The sequence below is a fragment of the Podarcis bocagei genome (assembly GCF_964188305.1).
Source record: "Podarcis bocagei genome assembly, chromosome: 7".
NCBI classification, from domain to species: domain Eukaryota; kingdom Metazoa; phylum Chordata; class Lepidosauria; order Squamata; family Lacertidae; genus Podarcis; species Podarcis bocagei.
In genome coordinates, this window is record NC_138132.1 from 36,416,411 (window position 1) to 36,441,640 (window position 25,230).

General features: G+C 48.0%; 1 protein-coding gene across 1 annotated transcript; it reads right to left on the reverse strand.

Annotated features, from left to right (window-relative positions):
- Positions 1-559: 559 nt before the first annotated feature.
- On the reverse strand, positions 560-18,438 carry GNL2 (G protein nucleolar 2). Its single transcript, XM_081203664.1, has 16 exons — positions 18,231-18,438; positions 16,695-16,779; positions 13,185-13,279; positions 12,830-12,969; positions 10,506-10,690; positions 10,074-10,140; positions 7,113-7,271; positions 6,561-6,674; positions 5,663-5,791; positions 5,219-5,323; positions 4,587-4,745; positions 3,823-3,930; positions 2,480-2,916; positions 1,853-1,932; positions 1,081-1,181; positions 560-721 (listed from the first exon to the last, which is right to left on the reverse strand). The coding sequence occupies exons 1-16, from the start codon at positions 18,292-18,294 to the stop codon at positions 575-577; spliced, it is 2,175 nt and encodes a 724-aa protein (XP_081059790.1). The 5' UTR covers positions 18,295-18,438; the 3' UTR covers positions 560-574.
- Between the last annotated feature and the right edge of the window lie 6,792 nt (positions 18,439-25,230).

A 25,230-nucleotide genomic window follows, 5' to 3' on the forward strand; every position in this document is an offset into this window, starting at 1 on the left:
CTCTCCCCTCCTGTGGCTTCCTGCAACTGGCATTCAGAAGCATTGCTGCCTTGAACTGTGGAGGCAGAGCATAGCCCCCATGGCTTGTAGCCACTAATAGCCCTCTCCTCCTCCATGCACTTGTCTAATCTTCTTTTAAACCCATCCAAATTGGTGGCTATCACAGCTTTGTGTTTGGGCAAGTTCCATAGTTTAACTCAGGAAATGAGCAGTTTTACTTGCTGCTGCTTCATTTCTTAATTTCCTAGCCAGAGGTTTAACAAGGGTCAAAGTCTTCCCACTGAAGCAGAGCTAACTGATCCCATCTCCTTTTATGGCAGGTTTATTTATTTACATGCAGGTATGTGCTCTATCAATGATTTGTAGCTCCAATTACAGAAGCATCTGCTAGTTCAAGGTTCTATATAAAAATTTCTCCATCTGCCAAAAACACACAGGAAACATGTCCCTTAACATTAGAGAACCTATAATTTGAGAGCACAGGAATACCGCATAGACACAACATGCGGGCTAAAGCTGAATCCCTATTTTCAGTCAGAAAACTGGACAGAAAGGCGTCTAGATCAGAAAACTATTACTTGTGTTTATTTCTCTTAGTTTTTGATTTCTGTCCTGCTGAGTTGGGTTTCTTCTTGTTCCTGTTTTTGTTTTTGACATTATGTGTGTCATAGTATCGGACACCGACTTTCTTTGAATGCTGCTGCCGCTCTGCTCTTCTCCTCTGTGAAAGAAGCAAAGAAAGTTTGTGCTACCCTCTTTGGCAATTTGTTTTTAATTGGACAATCTCACCCATCAGATGCAGTGGGGACACAGGAGACTGTGGAAGAGGGAACATGCCCTGACCCCTCCCCACTTTAGTCAGTCAAAGGAAAGCATCACTGCTGCCACAGCCCATGTCATTTTGCCATGTGCAAATGAATGGGCAAATTCATTGTTATTTAAAAGGAACAAAAGGTGGGTTTACACAGTGAATATTTTCCCTTCCACGTAACATGCTGTACAAATTTTTGTGCATAAGCTGCAAAAGCCCCCCTTGCCCTGAAACTGTGGGAGCTGCAGAAAGATACTGTTGGCACCTACCTCTTTGGAACTCTGTTTCTTGCAAACCTTCACCGGACAGGCACCCTGGTCCTGTTCACCATCCTCTTGCCGTCCTCTTTTCTCAGCTTTCCTCGGGCTCCCTAAAAGCAGCATTTCAAGAATGTGTGAGGCAAAATGCTCCAGAAACTTGTGGTTCTGCTCAGGCCGATGGCTGGAGCTTTTCCAAACTGCCAAGCACTGCAGGGTGATGAGTGGCTAGGGGTTCCCAAAGACGTAAGGCCTTCCTGCAACTACTTAGGCCGATGACAGCCCAATCCATAGAATATAAGAGGTCCAGAGGGTGGCAACACAAGAATGGAACTTTTCTGCTGTGGCTTCCCATCTGAGGAATGCTCTTCCTGGGGAGACTCGCCTAGCGCCTTCATTATAGATCTATGGTCGCCTGGTTAAAACATTCCTCTTCTCCCAAGCCTTTGACTAAAGAAACAATTTATGGCCTTATTAAATGGAAGTTGGTGGGTATTGTTTTGTTTGTTGTTTGCCTTATACTGTAAAGCGCTCTGTGATCCTTGGAAGAAGGGCAGTATATAAATTTAATAAATAATATTCTTATTAATAATTGACCCCTCCCTTGATGTAGAGCTTTCAATTGTGTTTCCCAGTCACTCAGGACTGCGTAGTGGAAGGAGCACAGCCAAGGACAGCCGGGAGCAGGCCATCCCCTCTCACCATGGGATTACAGGCAGGACGGGCCTCTTGTGGGTGAGCTCTCAGATGGAGACCTCCCAGTGCTGTCATAATGCCAACCTACCTGCAGCTTCATCACTTGCAACTGCACCAGAGTCCAACTGTGATTTTGCAAAGACTTTTTCACTCAGTCCTTTGGGAATTCTGCAAGGCAAGGAGGTGGGCATTTAGGCCCTTGCAAAAACCTGCACACAGCTGGCATTCTGACACAGACACACACAGACCTTGCCATCTAAGCAGGCATACCATCTGCGACAGTCACAATTTAGCAATACCATCCACCTCTGCAGGAGTGCAGGAGTCGCACACATCACATACTCTGGGAAAGAGAGACACTGAAGGTTGTGGCACAAGAGCACACTAGCCTTGTCGCAAATTCAATTTTGTCCCCAGAAGAGTACTCGCTGATGGAGCAAGACCACCTCCCAAAATCAAGGCCGGGGGGGGGGGGGCAAGCAATGCCTGGGACAGCAAAAGCCTTCCTCTGCAGTATGTGGCTGGGCCAAGTCATCAAATCTCTGCTCATGGCATGTTGTGGCCAGCTGGATTGCCTCAGCTGCCACTGGGTCGGAAAGGCAACATAATGGCTGGACAGAAGCTTAGCCTCCACTTTTTGGACTTTTACACCCATGTAACTATCAAGCTCAACCAAGCTCCATCCCACTCCCAGGGACAGCGCAAAAGCCACTACCTTATTGCCGAGAACCTCTTGGCCTTGGCCTTGTCCAAGAATTTCTTGTACTTGGCAATCTTCTCATCCAGGGATTTCAGCACTGCCTTTGGGTCCTGCCTGGTGCTTTCCTTGCCGGAGGGCCTGTTATCTGTCTTGCCAAGCTGGGAGTGCCCTTCCTCCTCCCCATCTTCTTCCTCCTCCTCCTCTTCTGGATCACTGTCCGTCCCATCAACATCAAGCACATCCACGGGGATCAGGTCCTCCTTCAAGAACTGAGGGGCCACATGGAGCTTTCCAAAGTTCTGCCGCACATGGGACAAGGGCCATTTCGTTTCCTGTGGGGGGCCCTCATCGCCCCTGGGCTCTGCTGCAGCTGTCTCCGTCGAAACAAGGCTCTCCCCAGGGCTCTCGCTCAGACTGGCAGCAGCGGGCACTTCCAAAGCAGCACCTGTGGGCTGGAAGATGAAGGGAAGGAAGCATCTCTGGGAGCCACAATTACCAACACCCACACCCACATGCCAATGTGTCAGTTCCACTCCAGAACATCTTACTTCCCACTGCTGGGTCTGTAATTGCACCTCAGCAGGGTCCAGCTTCAAAAACTGATCAAAATGCAGATTAGATATGCTCTTTGATTCTCCTTCCACCTTAAACACGTACCAAGTGCTCCTTCCCCTACATCTCTAGGATTAAGGGCCAGGGATTCCAGATTAGAGTTTTTGGCTTGACCCAAAGCTCCTTTTAGAAACCATCCCTTTATATTTGCAAAAATCACCTGAATTTATTTTATTTTGGGGTGGTGGGGGAGGACTCCTGATTTTCTCCATGGGTTTGGTTTGCAGCAAAGAACTACTAGTAAACAAAACAGCAGTGACTTTTGTTACAATTAAAGAAAGCATCACCTTCTACTGTGATTTTAGAAGTGTAAGGTATTTGATGTAGGACCCCCCAAAACACCGAAACAGTGGGACTAGCCTGGTCTTCAGTGCTGTCTCATTTTCATTTGTCCTGTCCTTTTTACCATGAGGGCAGATGGGAATGTTTTGCCCCTGCCCCCCTTTTGAGTAAAATCACTTGGCCAGTAAGATCATCCTGTTTTCTGCCATGGCTGATGGACAAGGGTGATTTATTAGTCCAAGAGTTGCTTGCCATCCAAATGAGGACCAGGCAAAATCAATTCTGCTCCACTTGCTTAGATATTGCTCACCAGTTTACGTTACATGTTGTTCAAAATCAATTATTTTTTTGGAGGATTTATATCCCATCTTTTCTGTTTTCCAAAGAATTCCAGCCGCGACCGCACTGGGACTGAGAAATCAGATGGCACCTTTGCTCACCCACCTTAAACATGCAGCTCTTACCTGGGAGCCCTGCTCCATATTTGGGGGCTTCACGAAGAAAGGAATGCGGCCTCTCTGCCAGTCATTCAGCACCATTTTGCTCACTGTGCTCACATCAGGCTCTCCTCCCTGAAATGGCAGTGGGACAGTGCTTTCAGACCCACAAAGCATAGACATTTGTGAAAAAAGGGGCCTCTCTGCTGAAACTCTCTAAAAGGAAAGGTGGAGTCTCATTATTGAGCTCACAAGAGGCAGGTTCTGGCTACAGCAAGAAGGTGGGGATACTTATGAGGGATAGATTGCAACCCCATTTTCTCTAGAACCCCACAAGCATACCTTTCCCCATGTAGCCAACACCTGTCACTTGGATGGATGGATTCCTGGAAAGAGACAAGTGACCAAAGAGTGCCTGCTTGCTCTTCTCATTCTTCCTCTGATGAAACACTTTCCTATTATTGACATTGCTTCCAAAGTACATATATTCCTGGCCTATTAATCACAGGAACCTAGCCTTATATTCATTCTATCTAGCTCGGTACTGTCTACACTGACTAGCAACAGCTCTCCGGGGTTTGAGAGAAGCCTACTTGGGAGATTCCATTGGGGATTGAACCTGGGACCTTCTTGCAAGACAGATGCTTTGCCACTGAGCTACAGGGCTTCCCCAATCAAATTGCAGTTCAGCAGCTAGCTAGCCCAAGCAAGTGACTTCTTCCATGACAGCCTGGCCGTATAACCCTCCACCCACACTCCCCAAGAAGGAAAGGCAGGCTCTCCTCCTTCACCTTGAGCAGCTTCCCCATCTGAAAGGCCAGCTTCTCAAGGAAGTCCTCTGCATTCTCCCAGAAGTCCACTTTGTACGTCTTGCTGATGTATTCTGGCTTGGCCCTTTCTAGCACGGCAGCGATGTGGTCTTCCGGGCACTTGATTTTTTCCACTTGAACCTGGAGATAAGAAAAGCAGCTCATTACCATGGCATTGGGGCATTTGGGGCACAGCTGCAGCAGTGAGAACGATGCAGGGTGGCTCCAACGAGCAAAGGCAGGGGTTCTGATGGGCCTGTGTGTCCCCTCTGCCAGATGTTGAGGAGCCAGGAAGCCTCTGCAAAGACAATTCAAGTATCCTAATCCTCAGCACCTTTTTGATAGTGAAATATGGTAGACAACAAATATGGAGAGTCAGAGTACTGTAGTGGTTAGTGTTGCACTAGGACCTTGGGTGACCTTGATGGCCAGTCACTGCCTCTCACAGGGTTGTTGTAGGAATAAAATGAGGCAGCTGAAAGCCATATATATGCCACCTTTAGCTCTTTAGAGAAAAAGGTGGGATATAAATTCAGAGAAATAAATAATAAACCAGGGCTAGGTTAGGAGAGAAGCACCTGCTCCTTTCAACGCTTGTCCCTTCCACTACTCACCACTCCCTTCAGCACAATGTCCGTCTCTGTGTCACCGGAGGGGTACACCACACCTGGGCAGTCAATGAGGAAGATGCGGCGCATCAAGGTGATGTACTGCCACACCTGTAGGATGAAAGAATGGCATCAACTTGGCCCTCCTTATTCACCTGAAAATGAATGTGGTAGCAGCTACTTTAAACTGGGGCTGCTCAGCAGAGATTAATTAATGTGCTCTCCCTCTCTCTCCCACCTCAGCACTGCTGGGGGAAGGAGAGTCAAACACCTTCAGGGGTTGCTCCCTGGAGATTAAGAAGCAGCATTTCCTCCTTGATGACAGTAGGGATTGATTGAAGGAGGAGGGGGAGAGCCACCTTTAGCAACTCGCCCTCGCCTTTGCCTACTGGAGATTAAACATGAGCCCCCACCCCCCACTTTTTGGGGATGAAGAAGAAGGCCACTTGCCTTTGTCTCGCCAGCAATGGGAGCCACATTGCAGACCTTCTTGGAACGGAGTGTGTTGATCACAGAGCTCTTTCCCACATTGGGGTAGCCAATGAAGCCCACACTGATCTGCTTCTTGTCCACATGCAGCTGTTGGGAGAGAAGGACGTGTGTGGGCATAGCATCCACTTGGCCTCCTCAAACAGGAGACGTCCAACCTGGAGAGGGGTGCTGGTTTTCTGAATCAGCTATTGGGAACAGCTGCTGTATGTTCAAGCCAGTGGCCCATCTAATCCAGCATCCTGTTCTAAACCAGGTGCCCCCAAGGGAAACCTGCAAGCAGGAAGAGTGCTCTTCCTTCCTGCGGTTTCTAGCAACCAATATTCAGAAGCATTGCTGCCTCTAAATGTAGGGGCAGAGCTTATCCATTGTGGCTAGTAGCCACCAATAGACCTCTTTCTCTTAGAGGACACAGCAATCCTTAACTTCACCAAAGAAGAACGGAAACTGCCCTGAACAAAATCAGCATCCTCTACACTAAGCGGCCGCAATGGTTCTCCAGGGTTTCAGAGAAGAAGCCTCCCCCAGCCTTTCCTGGAGATGCCAGTGACCTTCTGCACACTGAGCTATGCCCCTTCCCCAGTTTACTCTGGAGAAGAGCAAGGAGGGAGGCCAAACAGGTACCAGGGATGTGACAGGATGATGGAGCCCTCCAGCCTCCTTTCAAAAACCAGATGGGCTTTGGGAAGATGGCAGGATGGATCTTGGACCCATTGGAGCCTCGCACCTCCCTCCCTAAGCCAGGCAGAAGCTTTCCGGGCTTTGGGAAAGAGGCACCAGGGGAACATTTAGGGGACAAGCCTAGTCTTAGTGACTGCACGCCACTGCAATGCACCTTTGAAACAAAGATGTGCCTTACCTTTCCAAACTGTCTCAAGAGTTGAATGAAGGCCCCTTTTCCGAAGGGGTTTGTGAGGCTGGCGTGAAAGGCCAAAGTTGGGTACTCCTGGGAGAGAATAGCCACCCAGCGTTTCTAGGAGAAGGAAAGAGTGCGCCATTCAGCATCCCACTTCACAAGGCACAGCTACTCATAGAATCACAGAACCATGGAAGTGCAGAGTAGGAAGGGACCCAAAGGGTCAACTAGTCCAACAGCCCTGCTACGCAGGGATCATAGCGAAAGACTCCCAGACACGAAAAGCCTGCTCTGCAGGTCTATCTAGCACTTTGGAAATGTTCAAATCCTACTTCCAAAATCCAAATCCCACTTCCAAAATTGGTTTCCCTGCCAATGAGCCCCCACCCAGGGGAGCTGTGGCCTAACCCTTCGCTCCACTCCAAGGAACTGTTTCAGACCTAGCAGCTTCTGGGGTTGACAAGGCCATTTCCAGGGGAATTTGGCAGGAAGCCATCAAAGGGCAGCCTTCCTTCCTGGCTCTGCCAGCAAGCACCCCTCCTTTACGAGACTCACCGTGGCCCATGTGGGCACAAGGTCACACTTGTTCAAGACAAAAATTAGGTGCTTCCAGGGCTTCTCCTTCTTCAGGTAAGTCTCCACATGGGGGGAGCGGGTTCCCAAGGGGTCTCTGGCATCCAGCACTTGCACAACGACATCTGATGAATCAATGACCTGGAAGGGCACAGAGAGGGCAAGGGACACACATTAGACTAGAAGGAAACTTTCCACAGAATCTCAGCGACTAGGGCTAGGCAATATCTGGTTTTCAACATCATGATATATCACCAGCTAAACATCACGATATCTCGACATATCACAATATACACCTGCAGCAGTGGAGGGCCTTGCTGGGCCTCCCTTCAGCAGCAGAGGGTCCCCCATACCTCCATGCAGTGGCGGAGGGTGGGCTGTGGTACCCTGTGACAGCAGAGGGCCTTAAAATGTAAGGAAGTAGTAGATTTAATAAAAATATTAAATGAACTCCCATATAATATATTCAATCTATTTTCAAATAATTTAAGAGTAAAAAGGTAAAGGTACCCCTGCCCGTACGGGCCAGTCTTGCCAGACTCTAGGGTTGTACGCTCATCTCACTCTAGAGGCCGGGAGCCAGCGCTGTCCGCAGACACTTCCGGATCACGTGGCCAGCGTGACAAGCTGCATCTGGCGAGCCAGCGCAGCACACGGAACGCCAATTTAAGAGTAGCCTAAGTGATTTACTAGTCAAGTTACATCTGCTTCCCCACTCAAAGGACTAAGTGGAATCTATGCATGCATAAACCCCAGAATTCAACTAAGCTTATTTCCACTTACCTGGGAGTAAGCCCTGTTGAATTCAGTAGGACTTGCTTGTGAGTAGAAACATACAGTGGTACCTCGGGTTAAGAACTTAATTTGTTCCGGAGGTCCATTCTTAACCTGAAACTGTTCTTAACCTGAAGCACCACTTTAGCTAATGGGGCCTCCCACTGCCGCCACGCTGCTGCTGCGCAATTTCTGTTCTCATCCTGAAGCAAAGTTCTTAACCCGAGGTACTATTTCTAGGTTAGTGGAGTCTGTACCCTGAAGTGTCTGTAACCCGAGGTACCACTGTATTTGCTTGCACTGCTTACTGAAAAACACACTCCTCCATCATTCTCACATAGTACCCAACCTCCCATTTCAGCATAAGGCAGCCAGCTAAGTATTCTCCCTTCCATTCCCCCTCCCACAGGGCTCCCCCAAAAGCCCTCACCCCACCAATCTCTCCTGTTTTGTTATCAGAGGGAGGGAGGGAGAGCAAGCAAGCAAAAAGATAGTCTCCTTTAAATATTTTTTAAAAAACCATCCTTTTTAATATGGAGGAAAGCTATTTAGGGGGAACCAACAACATAAACACCACCAGAAAATAAAAATTAAAAACTCTGTCCTCTTTTTTTCATGGTGGGGGTGAGTGTGAGTGAAGAAAGAAGCCTTCCTAGTTCTTTGTTTATGCTGGATCTTTGATTGTGGTGGGAGGGAGGGGTGTTGCTCCTGGATTGTTAGCAGGCTCTGCATAACTAGCTGAGCTCTAAGTGGAAAGATAGGGACGTGGGTGGCACTGTGGTCTAAACCACAGAGCCTAGAGCTTGCTGATCAGAAGGTTGGCGGTTCGAATCCCCGCAACAGAGTGAGCTCCCGTTGCTCAGTCCCTGCTCCTGCCAACCTAGCAGTTCGAAAGCACGTCAAGTGCAAGTAGATAATTAGGTACTGCTCCGGTGGGAAGGTAAACAGTGTTTCCATGAGCTGCTCTGGTTCGCCAGAAGCAGCTTAGTCATGCTGACCACATGACCTGGAAGCTGTCTCTGGACAAACACCGGCTCCCTCAGCCAGTAAAGCGAGATGAGCACCACAACCCCAGAGTCGTCCGCGACTGGACCTAATGGTCAGAGGTACTTTTACCTTTTTTTAAGTGGAAAGATACCAGTGGATCTGAAAGAGTGAGACACTGCCTGCAAATTATCTGTACAGGTTCAGCTGAGGTGCCCCCTGGGAAGCCTATTGCCTGCCTTGTTTAAACACTTATTTATTGCACAGTCCTATCAGCAACCCAGACCCACTGCCACAGACTGGCTCAGGCCACCATCAGGCCCCACAGTCTAGCTACCTTCAGCAGCCCTCGTACTCTTCCAAACAGGAAAGAACACGGAAGGGAAACTAATTCGACTGCCTACTTTTGCAGTCCAGCATGGAAAGGGAGAAAGACCAGGCTCCAGGATCAGGACCAGCTTAGCTTGCAGAAAACACAAGAGCATCTATTGCAAAGAGGTCCAGCTCCCACACTCAAACTGCTGAAATTCACCACGCTGCATTCAGAGGTTAGTGGAATGGGGAACAGGAGTTCTGCTCTGGCTGTTTTACATTACCAAAGACTTCTGAACAAAGAGGTTGTCTGAAAACATAAGGTGCACATTCTCTCTCATACACACAAAAACAAGTGCATGTGTAAGCTAAGGGAAGTGGCTGAGTGCTGCTATGAACACAGAACTCTGGACACAGCAGAGATAAGGAAAATGCAGCAGCAACAGTTTAAAGGAGAGGTCAGAGGGCCTCAGTGAGCTGAGCTGGGACCCAGAGGTGCTGTTGCTATTGATTAACTGCTTTTATTTCCCCCTTCCTCCAAGGAGCTCAAGGTGACAAACATAGTTCTCCTTCTCATTTTATCCCCACAGCAGCCCTGTGAGGCAGGCCAAGCTTCATGGCCAAGTAGGGATTTGAGCTCTGGTCTCCCGGGCCCTAGACTGAAACCGCTACGCCGCACTGTCATCATGCCTCCCCTGTATAAGCCTGAAGTCATAAGGAAGGAAGCAGCACACAGAACATCACAGCAGGGATTACCTCTGCAAGGCCCTTCCCAGAAGCAAATGGATGGAGAGCAACTGAAGGGACCTATTGGGTCACGTTCCGGCTGAGAGATGGGAACTGCCCTCCTTCCCACAGTTCCACAGAGCCTACCTTGTACAGTTCTCCCCAGATGCGCTTGGACTGCCCCTTCTTGTAGATCTCCTCTCGCGCCTCCTCCCTGCAAAGAAGCAGTTGAAGGTGTCATAACAAGCCTGTGAGGTAGGTTAGGCTGAGAGGCTGTGACTGGACCAAGGACACCCAGTGAGATGAATGGGGATCTGAACCCTGGTCTCTCAGGTCTTAGTCTGATGCTGTAACCACTAAACCACACAGGCTCTCAGCTAGCCTGTTCTGAGGGAGTGATCCAGCCCAGTCCATGAGACAGGAAAAAAACCAGTTAGCCCTGCCTTTGACTCAGGGTAAAAAGCTCCAATTCCTGTCTTGCTAACTCAGCCAACGGGGCCCTTGAGGGGAGGGGAGGAGAGAAAGAAAAAGAGACGGGAGAGGGATCCCCTTCCCTAGGAGGATGCTCCAGGGGCTCACCTCACTCCAGTATCTTCTGTCACCCGATCCCTGTCCTTTTCTTGGTCATAGCTGCTGGCTCCAGCTGTGGCGTTTTCCACCAGGGACTGCACATCACTTGCCGAGAGGTTGGGCCGCTTCCTTTGTGCTTTGGGGCCAAATGTAGTTTCAAATGTTTCTGTGTCGAGAATGTGGACTTTGGAATTCTGAAAGGCAAGGAGGGGGGGGAGGGAGAAGTCACACCTCATTTGCCCTGGCTCAGAACAAGACACCCAAGTTAAACTGATTTGGACAACGTACTGCCCCTGTTCTGTTGTTGTTTGGGGTTTTTTCTGAGAGCAGCGGCCCAGCAGACCTGAGCCACAGCCCTGGGGCTTGCCAGAAAGACCTGCTCCATTTCTCTTATTATTAAGATTACCATTCGCTCAGTCCAACGCAATTAAAGCTACAAGGGTGCAAATCCCTCTGCTCTCTCTGCTCAGTTCCATCGAAGAGGGCTCCAGATCCAGCCACGGCCCAGATTTGTCAGGGAGAATCTGCCTCCCATTTTGCTTTGTTCTTTCAAAGTCCAGCTGCAAGGGCCAGCCCTTTTCTTGGAAGCGAATCTCCTACAGAGAGCAAGGCTTGCTCATTTAAGTGATGTGCACTCAAGTTACACAGAACTCTTTTCTTAATTTAGGATGTTTTCCTTTTATTGGAGACACATGGAAACTCGTGAGAAAACAAAATTGTCCTGCGAGAGCTCAGTATGCGTAGAAGAAAGAGCCCGGCTCGTGGGCCAGAGCAGAGGGAATGTTGGGCTTGAGATGAAAGGCACCGGCTGTGGGGCGGACCTAAGAAGCCAGAGGACAGAGCCAAGCGGCCTCCTCTTCAGTGCCAGGCCTGGGCAATGGCCCGGAGTTGGGAATTGGCACATCTGGCTACCAGAGAAACACCACAGACCGCATACATGTTCCACATGAACACACCTGGCATGCAACAGAGGGCAGCAATGGCCTCCAACTTGGAGGGCTTTAAAAGAAGATTAGACAAATGCATGGAGGAGGAGGGCAATTGGTGGCTACTAGCCATGATGGCTTTGCTCTGCCTCCACGGTTCAAGGCAGCAATGCTTCCAAATGCCAGTTGCATTTAAAGCCCTATGCGGCCTAGGATCCACATACCTACAGAACCGACTCTCCTTAAGGTCCACAAATGACAACATTTTGGAGGTCCCAGGTTGCAAGGTGGTTAAATTGGTCACAACTAGGGCCAGGGCCTTTTCAGAACTGGCCCCGACTTGGTGGAATGCTCTGTCACAAGAGACTAGGGCCCTGCGGGACCTGACATCTTTCCTCAGGGCCTGCAAGACAGAGCTGTTCCGCCTGGCCTTTGGTTTGGACTCAGTCTGACCCTTATGTTTTCCCTCCCCTTATGGTTTTGATCTATGGGCTACTTTTAAAATGAGACTGCATTATAAATTGCATTTTAACCTGTGTTTTAAATTGGTATTTTTTCCCTATTATGATTTTACTGTAATTTTATTGGTGTTAGCAGCCCTGAGCCCGGCTCTGGCCGGAAAGAGCAGGGTATAAATAAAATTTATTATTATTATTATTATTGTTAAGGCACAGGAGGGGAGAGGGTTCCTGTAGCTTTCCTCTATGGGCAACTGAGAGGCCAGTATAAGAACATGGTGCTGGAATAGATGGGTCAAGAAACACCCCCCCCCCCCAGGTTTACTGAGCCCTTGCATGTTGGGCACCTCCTGGCAAAGGGCGAGCAGCCACGCTGCAACTCAGTTTACATCTATAAGTTGCAAACGTAATCATATTCTACAGGGCCCTCCTCCAGCCAATCAGGCTTGGAACCAAAGGAAGGCTCCTACTCACTCGGAAGCAGCCCACAGGCACTGGGGAGTTTTGCGGGAAGGGAGAAAAGTCTAGATGGGGGTTTACAGAGACAAGCAATTCAGCAGGTGCAAATCACAAAATGACACATGGTTTACATGAATGGACTAAGATGAGGAGGGACACGGACACTCAGGCAACAAAGCCTAACAAAGGCTGCCCCCCTCCTCTCTGGGCATGTCGGCATCTGTGCACTGGTGAACTAGAGAATAACCTTTATGTGGAGTTATTTTGCAAAGTCAATGTTCACACCTTCACTAGGCCTTTAATTGCACCTACTGCAATTACGCCTACTGGAATATGCTTTTCTCTGCGAATGCGTGGGAAATGTAACCCAGAAGTCTTCCCCAGAGTCCAGCATGCATACAACCACACCCAAGAAAAGAACAAAATAGGGGCCCTGGATGCTGTGGGGAGAGAAGAGTCCCCACCACAAGGTGGTAAGAGGAGGACTTACATGAGGCTTAATTCGGTCATGGAGGAGAGAGAGTGGCAGTTTGGTTTGCTTCATGACAACTCTGTAGGGGTCCTTCATCACTGTCTCCATCTCCTCCTGGAACTTCTGGAGGGACGACTGCTTGATCACCCTCGTGTTACCTGCATTGAGAGAACCATAAATGGGGGCACCCCAGGCCCAATATGGTGCCTCCCACACCTTGGGCTTGATGAAATAAGCAGTTATTTAGGAGCAGGTGCAAGGTGGCCTTTATCCAAACCCAGCTCTTTGACTAGGGTCCCTGCACGTCTGCCTTTCACCCAAGGAAGAAATCCTAAAAAAAACTGTGCCACAGCATAGCCAAAAACAATCTCACCAAACCATTTGATGTTGGGCTCCACTCTTGCCACCGTGCCGGGTGCCACCGTGGACTGGAACTGCAGTGGCCGGATGACTTTCCCACGATTGTTCCTGCAGACAAAGAACAGCCACTGGAGAGCTGGCTTGTGCTTGATCCTGTCTGAGGGAAGCTAGTCCCTTTCAGCTTCCGTTTCCCCAACCCTGAATTGGAAACAGGGAGCCAAAGGCTCAGGAGCGGAGGACACACTTTGCTTGCAAAAGGTCCCAGATTCCTTCCCTGGAAGAACTCCGATCAGCTGGTGCCAATTAGTGTGGACAATAAGGAGCTAGATGGACCACTCAGCCGACTCGCAGATTCCGATGTATTAAGAGGGCGAACACAGCTAAGATTGTAAAACGTGTTTGGAATTGGAGGACTGCAGAAAATGTACTTGACAGAAACAAAACCGTACCTATGAGGGCTCCCAGGGGAGTAATAAGCTGGTCCCTCCATCCTGCCCCTGCTCCTTGGCTTGAAGGAAAGGGCAAACGCTCAAGCGAAACACAAGACGGAGCAGAAGGGAGCTGAGTGTACGGCTCCAGGTGAACAACTGGAAGCAATAAGGGCTCCTTGGCTGCATGTCAGGCGGGAGGGCAGGAGGGTTACCGAGGCGGGGGCAAGAATGCCTGTTACCCAAGGCTGACACTTTTCCACAGGCCGCGCCAAGCAATGGAGCAGAGCCTCTGAAAAACACATCACTAAGAGGTTCCACATTTTGCCCTTGGCCCCCTTTCACAGGCGGAGATGTTTGGGGAGACACAGCAAGGCTGCTTCCATTTAGCACCTGCTCAGGGGTACAGAGCACATGCCGGCTGCACAACGGGGCATGAAATCGACTTGTTTACAGACAGTACAGAAGCAGGCGCCAAGTCTGAGGAAAACAGGAGGCAGCAGTGACTTCAGCCTCGCAGCTGAAGAAGGGCAGCTTCACCCAGATCTAGGTTTCCGGCAAAGCGGCTGTGACTCTCCTCGGCAACACTGGCGTGATGCATGTCTGCCAATCCCGTATTTCAGGGCAACAGGTGAGGGAGCAGAGGGGATGGCAAGAGGGTCTTGAGCCCTGTTTATTAAGAACCTGTATCTGAATCAGCTTACAGGACTTTCGAAAACAGTGGCTCCCCGGGCTCAGTGATGGGGGAAAGACCTGCATGTCATGTGGCCTCTTCTGAAGTGCTGAGTCAGCACGAAACCCTTTCCTGCCAAGCGCTGAGGTGTTTGAATGGGCAATAATAGGTTAGTTGCTCTCAAGGTCAGCTCAGAAGCAGAAAAGCATGGGAACATGATCTTGAGGGAAGAGCAGGCAAGAATGGCATTGAGGAAAGGTGGGGTAGCAAAAGTTGTGTCTCAACTAAGTGGGGTGGGGGAAGTGCCCTTTTAGCAGTGAATAGCTGACCCAAGAAACAAACACACCACAGTAACTAGCTTGAAGGAGAGCCCCACAACCACTTCTGCTTACTAATCTCTTGCTGCGACATGAAAAGGATGCTAATTAAAGCAAATTCTGGGAATAACTATTAATGCTAATGGACCACTTTTCATTTTTACTTTAAGAAAAGAAGAAACAGATTGGGGGTCTCCAGCTATTCAGCAACTTACAGAGGAAGTAGATTTATTACTTACAGGATTTAAATAAGAAAAACTAACAGACCAACAATTGGGCAGACAACTTCTTTTCATGGAATCATATAACCATAGAGTTGGAAAGTAAAAAAAAGTGATCTAGTCCAACCTCCTGCAACAACAGCTCCCTGTGATGCACTGATGGGTGTTGTAAACTTACAGGGAGAGTCCATATGCTGAATATTTTCCTTGATAGAAGTTTTAAATAAATCTATAATCTTTTATCCTGAGTATGTATGTGCTCTTGCTTAAGAGGACACAAGGATCTACCTAGAGCAGCCTTTTAAAACACACACACACACACACACACACACACACACAACAGTCATCCCAGCAGGAATGAGGCAGTCCACCAACAAACTGTGCTTTAGTTTATTGGATTTCTGATCAAAAAGTCAGCTGCCAGGAGTCTGCAGGAATTCAGACTGCAAGAACCACAATTTGATGTGCACATGCAGTTGCTTGCTTTTATTTATTTGTATAACCAGCACTGCTTCTTGCAGGAGAGCATGGTTTTCATAGGAGGCAAAACTGAAAAATCACAGGGCTGCAACCCAGAAGAGAACTGGAGGAATGGCAGGCTTTTTGCTTCCACAGATGGCAGTAAGGGAAGACTGTTCTGGAGTGACCACTATTGCTCTCTCAAAATTAGGGAAGGACTTGGTTGTAAATATTTAACTTTTTTTGTTTCATCGTTTGCTTTGTGCTTTTATACTTTGTAACCCACAAGACCTAATGAACATCCTCACATGGTATGAGCAAACCATACATGGTATGACAGAATATTGCAATATTCTTATATTACAAAAAACAACCCCATGGAAGAGACAATTTGGAACCAGGCCATGCTGACGAAGGCAGGAAGCAACCTAACTCTGCCCTATGTCACAGCCCTGATCAAAATTCTATCCCAACCCAGAACTTCTATTAACAATGGAGAAAAAGACTTAAGGCCTTAAGCGCTTAAGATTGTACTTTTTCCCTTACACATGTTATAGCAGCTGGCAAGAGAAGATGATTTGGATCTAGGCCACTGTACAGGGGCAAAGGGTTAGAACTTCCTTCGTCCTGCATAGACCCAATCCAAACTGTTCCCTCCTGTGGCTGCTAACAAGTTTTTTTCCTTTCTTTCCCAGAAACCTCCATGGAATTTGCTTTGAAGATGTGACGCAAAACTCTAAAAACTCATTTTTTCAATCAGGCTTTTGGTAAGAGGAGAGAGCTGAGCAAATACTTCACTAGCTACTAGTGCTGCTCTGCTGCATTCTTATCACTGCATTGATATTTGTTCTACTTTATCTTGTTAAAATAGCACTGCTTTATAGCGTGTTGATATGTGGCTGAGGTATAACTAAATAAATTATCATTAAAAAAAACCTGCTCTGAGATCAATGGAACTGATGAAGTGTAGGATGTAAACTGAACCAACTAATAAATGACTCCCTTTCCTTTTACTGACTAAAATGAATTTCTGCATCAAGCTTCCTCATGAAACATGATTGTGAAACATTTGCTGGTCTCAGGAAAAGTCCTCTTTAAATGTCATTTTACACAAGAACATATGTAGAGCCTGGTGGATCAGGCCAAAGGCCTCCTGTCCAGCACACTAGTTTCACAGTGGCCAAACAGATGCCACAAATGGGAAACCCATGAGCAGGACCAGAGCACAAGACCACTCTCTCCTCCTGTGGTCTCCAGCAACTAGTGTTCAAAAGTATTGCTGCCTCCAGCTGTGGAAGCAGAGCATAGCCATTATGGTCCTCTCCACGAATTTGTCATTTCAGGAACCTCAATGCCCTGACTAGGAAACCCTCCAGCCAGTACTGTGTTTATTGCAGTTCATGGCATACACACACCCAGCCTCACCTGCGTTCCTTCTGCCTGTACATGTTGAGGCGCCGGATGGTTGCCCGGTCCCGCATGTTGTGGCCTCCAGCGCCATTTGGCCGATCTAACGTGATGAGGGAGAGAGAAAATGAAAGACATGGTGACTAAATGGTGACCAAAAATTAAAAGAACCATCAGTCAGTTCTAGTGTAAGTGAGGAATTGTACAAATGAAGGAACCTGTGTCAGCTTGTGTGGACACAAGTAACCAAAGATGAAGAAAAGGAACTGTTAAAAGAAAAACCGTTTCCCCCTGTGACATCTATGCTACCATCTTCTGTCACCATGGACCTAAGTGGCTCCACAGAGCTTTTCAATGTACTACTTCACCCACCTGGTGCCTTCCAGAAGTTTGAGGCTATAACTCCCACCCACCTCAGCTAGCTGAGGCAGATGGGAATTGTAGCCCCAACCTCTTGAGGGTACCAGGTTGGTTAAGGCCATACTATAAAACCTGGTAGTGCAATGCTCAGACACGGCCTGAACAGCTATGTCAAGATCCATAAGAATAGCTTGCTGGATCAGGCCAAAAGGGTTCCAGCTAGACCAGAATCCTGTTCTTCTCACAGCAGCCAACCATACAGGTGCCTATGCAAAACCCAAAAGCAAGATTCAAGCACAAGAGCACCTTCCTTACTGTGGAATACTGGCAATTGGCATTCAGAAGCATTGCTGCCTCCAACTGTGGAGGCACAGCATAGACATATTGGCTAGTAGTCATTGGTAGCCCTCTTCTTCATTAATTTGTCTAATCCTTTTTGAAAGCCATCCAAGTTGGTGGCCATCACTGCCTCCTGTGAGTGCGAGTTCCAGAGTTTAACTCCGTGCTTTAATAAATACTTCATTCTATGTGACCCGAGTTATCCAACATTCAGCTTCTTTGGATGCCCATGAGCACTAGTGTTATCAGACAGGAAGAAAACCTTTTCTCTATCCGCTTTTCCAGGCCATGTATACTTTTATTAACTTCTATCATGTCACCTCTTACTCACCTTTCCTAAAGTCCCAAGCACTGCAACCTTTCCTCTTGGGGAACTGCTTCATCCTCTTGATCATTTTAGCTGCCCTTTCTTTGAACCTTTTCCAGTTCTACAATATCTTTTCGGAGGTGAAGCAACCAGAACTGCTCACAGTATTCAATGTGAAGTAGCACCATAGTTTTGCATAATGGCATTATGAGATTGGCGGCTTCATTTCCAATTCCTTTTCTAACGATCCCTAGCATGGAATTTACCTTTTTCGACATCCTCATCGTGCTGGGCCACTACGACCCTGAGGTTCCTGGTCACTTCCCGCCAGTTCAGGAAAAATTAATACCTTTTTTTCTTCTTTCCTTTTTTTGCCCCCATATGCATCATGACGCATTCTTCCAAGTGCGGCCTCACCTGCAGCTCTGCTGCGGACCAGCGCCGAGGCCCAGCACCCCGTGGGGAGAGCGCAGGATCCAGCCCGGAGGGGCTACCCCCACCTGGCGACCTTCCCTCCTTTCCCTTGCCCGCCCACCCCACTCACTCACCGGGGTTGGTGCTGGCCCGCGAGGGGTTGATGCTGGCGCGGCCTTTGAATCCCGGCTTCACCATCGCAGCGGCGGCAACAGTTCCTGCTGCAGCTCAGGCCACGTTCAGACGGCCGGAAGATACTCAGCAGCAACTTCCGGGAAAGGCGGTGACGCACTTCCGCCGCCGGTGACTCGGGCACAAGCGCAGCTTGTCAGTTCGCTGCCCTTCGCCAGCACCGCTCCGAAGCTGGCCGTGACGTCACGGCGAAAGGTTTGGTACGATTCCCCTTACCACACACAAACTCCCGCTCCTGGAAGTGACCGGCGGGGAGCTCTTGTTGGATGACGTCGGTAAAGCATGAAGGCGGCGTGACTCTCCAGGGCGGGCCAGCTCCGGCCACGCCTCTGCCCTCTGTCCACTCAGGAGTAAGTCCCTCCGGTCCGTCCGTCCAATGGACTTCCTCCTTGCCTAGCACGTGGGTAGTGCTTGAGGAAGGGGCGGGAGGTAAAAATTCGATTGGACTCCAATTCCCATAAGCCCCTGCAAGCACCGTGGGGAATTGTCGCGGCGGGATGGGTGGGGGTGATGGGAACTTTTATGGGGAGAAGAGCCAGGGGATACAGGACTAGAAGGAGAAGGAGGAGATCTGGGTTCAAATCCTGTCTCTGCCCTGAAGCTCCCAAGGCAGCTCCGCTCCGCTTTCCATCATTCTAAGCCGAAGGCAGGGAAACAAACGTGATGCAAGCCATAGTTACTCTGTGCCCCCTTAAGACCCCCGTGGACTTCTGTGCAGAGTCAGCTCAACGTATTTTGGAATAGCCATGCTCACCAGCACAGACCAGATAAAATAAGAGGCTACATCTCCCCCCCCCCCACCTCTCCCCTTCCGTTTTTGATATTAAAGGCGAATTTAGAATGTGGAGGTAAAAGGTAAAGGGACCCTTGACCATTAGGTCCAGTTGTGACCGATTCCGGGGTTGTGGCGCTCATCTCGTTTTATTGGCCAAGGGAGCTGGCGTTTGTCCGCAGACAGCTTCCTGGTCATGTGGCTAGCATGACTAAGCCGCTTCTGGTGAACCAGAGCAGCGCACGGAAACGTTGTTTAGCTTCCTGCCGGAGTGGTACCTAGTTATCTACTTGCACTTTGATGTGCTTTTGAACGACTAGGTTGGCAGGACCAAGCAACGGAGCTCAGCCCATCGCAGGGATTCAAACCGCCGACCTCCTGATCGGCAAGTCCTAGGCTCTGTGGTTTAACCCACAGCACCACCCGCGTCCGTGGAGGTAGATCTCACTAACTGCGGAGCCTTTAGAAGGGGGAGGGTTATAATTTGTTTCTGTAGGTCCACAGTGGCCTTATGAGCATCACAGCGTCCCTTTGAGCCACTGCTGAAAGCATCTAATCTGCGCATAATTGCCTGTTTCCTGGAATTGCACTCTCCCCACCCTCTTTGATGCCAGGTACAGGGTCATGGCTAATGCCAAACATTTTCACATTAGAGGAGAGAAGTGGTGCTCATGGTATTTGCTAAAAACATAGCACTCCTCAGACTTTGATCTCCAGGTGGTGATGGAACTGCAACTCCCACCATCCTTGACCAGTGGCCAAGTGCAGTAGGTTAGATTCCAGCCATGCAAGTTTCTACACACACACACTTTTCCATCCAAGCAAGCATTATCCCAGTTCAGGACTCCGTTGAATGGCTGGTAGAGTGGAAGGCAGAGAGACCAACAGGAGGTGAAGCCAAAGCTGTGGGAGGCAGAGACTTTTTAATTCTACTTTTATCCCCTTCCTCCTCCTCCTGTTCCTTACTCAGTTCTACAATAGCAACACTGAGACAAAGGGCAGTGGCATACGCTGGACTGGATGCAAGAAAGAAGACAAGCAGGTGTGGGGTCTGGTTTGCGCTAATAGATCAGTGTGATGTAGTGGTTAGAGTATCAGACTAGGACCTGGTCAACTAGGGTTCAAATCCCTACACGGCCATGAAGCTCACTGGGTGACTTTGGATCAGTCATTTCCTCCCAGCCTAACCTACCTCACAGGGTTGTTGGGATTAAATGAGAAGGGGGGGGACCATGTACGCCACCATGAGCTCCTTAGAGAAACGTGGGATGAAAATTTAACAAATCAGTTATGGTTCGATGCGCCCAGGACTTCGGCTATAATATCCAAATGGATGTGTAGGAAAGACTCTGGAAGGTAGACATAAAATTCACTGCATGTTATAATCTGAACAAAAATCTGATGAAAATGTTTTACAGATGGTAGCTGACCCCAGCCAAATTAGCCAAAATGTATTATTAAAAAAATAATAATCGAGCGTTTGCTGGTGGTGTAAGAAGTCAGAAGGTACAATGCTACATATGTGGTGGAACTGTGTGAAAGTTAGAGAATTCTGGGACATTATATATAATGAACTTTTAAAAATCTTTAAATTTTCATTCCAAAAAACCAGAAACCTTCCTGTTGAGAATCATGTACAATGAAATCCTGAAAAACTCTAGAAGAATTTTCATGTATGCAACAACGGCAGCTAGAATTTTGATAGCAAATAATTGGAAAGGAGAAGTGATATCCATCAAACTAGACTGGCAGGTGGAGATGATAGAATATATAGAACTAGCCAAAGTGACTGGAAGTTTAAGAGATGATTCAAAACAGAGATTAAATAAAGAATGGAATGTCTTTAAAGAATATTTACAGACACATTGTAAAAACTTAAACGCTTTGACAAGTCTAGACTGAACCTTGCAGGACAATAGGGAACACGAGTAAAATAAGTGATAATTAAAATTAAGAAGTGATAATACAAAGTGTGAAATTAAAAATGAAGCCTAGAAAACATAGTGGGATGAATGGAAGTCAAAAGAATATGTGGTGTTTTTTCTTGTTTGTTTGTTCTTTGATGCGGTTACTGCATTGTTTTGTTTTGTTGTTTGTTTGTTTGCTTATGGTCGGTTTGTTTGTAAAGTATTGTTTCAATAAAGTAATTTTTAAAAGAAAGAAAGAAAATTTAACAAATACGGTAAATAAACAAACTTGCTGGTTCAGGGACACATTTCAGCCAAGCAAAAATGGGTGTGGTGTGGGGAGAGTCCTGGGGGGTCTGGTGTGACCACCCTTTGCCTCTCGGTCCACACAGTGACTAGCAGCCACTCTACAGGGTCTCAGGACTGTTGCCTCTCCAAACCCTTCCTGGCAATGCTAGGAATTGAACCCAGGATCTTCTGCATGCCTATTCTGTGTTCTACCACTACAAGCAACAGCCTCCGCGGAATCTCAGCAGTGAACACCCTCTCTGGTCTGAAGTTGGTTTCAATTAGTGGGAGCTCAGTAGCAAAATGTAAGAGCTGCAATTTTCATTCTTTTTTTGGAGTCTGTCTCCCCACCCCTTCCTTTTATCGTGATAGATTTATCTGTGCGCAAAGCGCTCACTCCCCCAGTGGGATTTTTTAAAGATTCAAATTGCAGCTAATTATTTAAGCTCTTAGACTAGAGGCTTAGACAGAAGGCCTCTCCCAGCCTCGGTGTGGTTTCTATTAAAGGCGATATCCATCTGTCAAAGGGCTCTTTTGATTTCTGAACTCTCAGACTAAATAGTTGAGTAATACTTGCTCTCTTCACCCTGCGCTCTCTCTCCTTTTCCGTAGAAAAACACACTTTGTGTGTTGTTTAAGGGAAGGGGGGGGGGGAGAAACTTGGGATCTTCCCAGGAATCTGATGTCCAGGCTCTGCAAGAGCAGAAAAAGCTTCAGGAATGCAGCTCAAGCTGTGGCCAAACTGGCAAAGAGACTACACAGAGCAGGACATGTAAGATGACTGCAGCAGTCTGCTCCTGTGCTCTTTAACGCATAAGAAATATCAGGATAACTTGTTCCAGGGCAGAAGCACACACACTGGGATGGAAGCAAAACTAATGATGAGGAGCAGGTATTGAAAGAGATCCAAAGAACCAAGAAGTCCCTCTTTCTTTCTGAGCGGTGTTCTCCTTTGATGTTTTGTGTCCTTTTCCATCTGTGCTCTCTATCTGCTTCTACTAATTTCCGTCTTACCCCGTCATGTGGGTGCTGCACCCTCCCAGTCTCTCTGGGCAGAGTTCTCCTCTTTCTCTCCTGTGTGTTGCACACCACCGGGGCAGAGTGCCATGGCCTCATCATGCCACATGTCTTAATCTGTGCTTTCCTTTTACAGCCCCCACAAGAGTTGTGAAATCATTTCCATAGAAGAAATGAGCATTTCTCAGCCAAATGGAAGCTCTTGAATGGATTTCCGTTCGGAGTTTTGCCCCTGCTGCTTTTTGACAAAGCAGAGGCTGCCAAGGTGAAATGGAAAGCTTTGACCTTTTCCCCTTCTCCCCTCCTCTTCCTCTCCCCACTCACCTTGGCTGTGCCTGCCTGGCAGATACTGGGAAGGCATACCTGCCATGACAGCCGCTAACTTGGACGACTTTAAAAGAGGACTAGACAAATTCATGGAGGAGAGGGCTATTGGTGGCCACCAACCACAATGGCTATGCTCTGGAAGCAGGGAGCTTCTGAATACCAGTTGCCAGAAACCACAGGAGGTGAGAGTATTGCTATTGTGCTTGGGTCCTGCTTGCAGGTTTCCCACAGGCATTTGGTTGGCCACTGTGAGAACAGGATCCAGGATTAGGACTAGATGGGCCATTGGCTTAATCCAGTAGCGTCTTCTTATGTTTTCATGATTTCCAGTGTTCTCTGGCAGCCACCACGTTTTTGCATTTGGGTTCTCTGTTGCTCTTGATGTCATGTATGTGCACTCCTTCCAGAATCGCCTCTGGCAACCAGATGGACATGCATTTGCATCATTTCCATGCAACACAAGAGGGAATATGCACTTACGCACACCATGGGAAGTAAAACCTATATCACAACAACCCTTTGGGTTCTTTTGAACCCTGTTCTCTTTCCCCTCACCTTCCTTCCCACCCACCTACCCTGCTTCTCCAACTGAGTGTAGAGATCCCAAGCTGCAATATATTACACTGTGTATAAATACCATCAGAGTGATTAATCTGGAGTAGCTGCTTATATAAATCTGGAGTTTCTGATACCTCAAAGGAGACCCTTAATAATAAAAAAAACCCAAACCCACAAATTTCACAAAAACAGCCACTTCTGCAGCGTTCTAGAGAAAGACCACGAAGGGATGAAGGGCGACGGATGCCTCACACTTCTGAATGTATAAACTGGGATTTCTTCAGAGCAAAGAGTCATTTTAATGTAAACATTAACAAGTAAGGTATATACATTCTCTAGGTTGCTATGGAGGCAGAAGGCTAGTAAATTATTATTGGGGGGCTGCACATGAGCATGTTAAACTTGGCTTGCCAGGGAAGCTGGCGAAAGTTGGGATTTATATTAAACATGGGAGGGAGAAGATAATCCGTACAATTTGTCACTGTGGTGGGGGGTATGCTGGACTTTCAGCTGAACTCTGGGTGGGTTTCTTTGGGAAGATAAGAGTGGGCAGAGAGACAGAGAGCCTGGCGTTGTATGTGATACAATATTTTTCTGGCAACTGCTGATTCTCCACCACTCAATTTTTTATCACTAGCCTTGCTAAATATACCTGGGTATGACTGCTCTTCGTCCTTTCCTACTTATTTGCCATGTTCTTACTACTTAACTACTCTGCAGGGCCCTTTGTGCCTTGAGATCATGGCTCTGGGTGGCACAAACTTCCCAAAACAAGGGGCTGGCCTCTGGGTCCCCAAAAAGAGAGAACATGGGGTGAGGTTGATTCCTGATCTTGGTTGAAGCAAAACTCTCTGGTTCTGCTGGGGCTCATCTCAGCTGCAGGTTACGGGGGCTTTCCATTTGATGATGATGATGATGCCAAGGTACCAGCGAGGAAGGGCTGCAAGCAGTACCACTAACAACTCCCCGTCACAGCATATAGAACAATATTTCACCTATGAGATCACCTTACCCCGTATGTGCCCACTTGACCACTTCAGTCAATGGAACTGGCAGTGTTAGAGGTGCCACATAATATCTCTTCCACATTTAGCGTGGCGACTGCTACACTTTGGAACTCCCTGCCTGTTGATACCGGGCAGGAGCTTTCACTACTCTTTTCGGCACCTGCTAAAAACATTTATTTAAACAAACCCACCCAGATGTTTAGAAAGGCAGTATGAGTTGTCATCTGTTTTTTGGCCATCATTATTTAACTTCTTGAAAGTCTCAAATTATTGTTAATTTTTTCTTAGTGATAATTTTATTTTGTCTTTTTTTGTAAACAGCTTTGAGGGTTGTTGTTTTTTAAAAGAGGAAGGAGGAGGAGGAGGACATGCTTTTATCTGTCCTGAATCATCCAACATTTAGCTTCATTGGATACCCATGAATTCTAGTCCATGGAAGAGGGAGAAAAGCTTTTCTCTGTCCACTCTTATCTGCTGCAAAGGCACAGGGCAAGGGAGTGCTCTCCTAAGGTAATTGTTCCGACAGAGTCAGTCTCATAACAGAGCATCTTAGCAACTTGAGGCCCCACTCAGACAAAGGCCCTTCTTTTGCCAGGCAGCTTTCGGAGTTCTGGAGGGTCACGCGGCCCACTGCTGAGATGCCGCAGCAGAAACAAGCTGCTTATCTCTCACTGGCCAGGGGGAGAAATTTTAGAAGGAGCCGAGAAGACCTCCTTCGGCTTTTGCCTCAACATAATCTCTGTGCGGTTCAAAGGCTGAGCCTGGAGGAGCTCTTGCCCACTTGTGGCCTGGTATGCTGCTCGTTTATCATCGTGCTGAAATGGAATCCCCTCTGAAAGATATAACGGCGCAGTGTTTACTTAAGTGCAAAGTGGATGATGGGCCTGGCAGCCCTGCTGTGAACAAGCAGTCCGGGAGAGCTCGGTACAGCTCTGGAATTGACACAACTATTCCGCTCCCACACCCCTGCTGGAGCCAGGAAGGCAATCCGGTGAGCCTTCCCTAGAAACGTAACTGCCCAATCCCCTTGGCTGCAAACAGAAACCAGGGTGGAAATTCCTAGCAG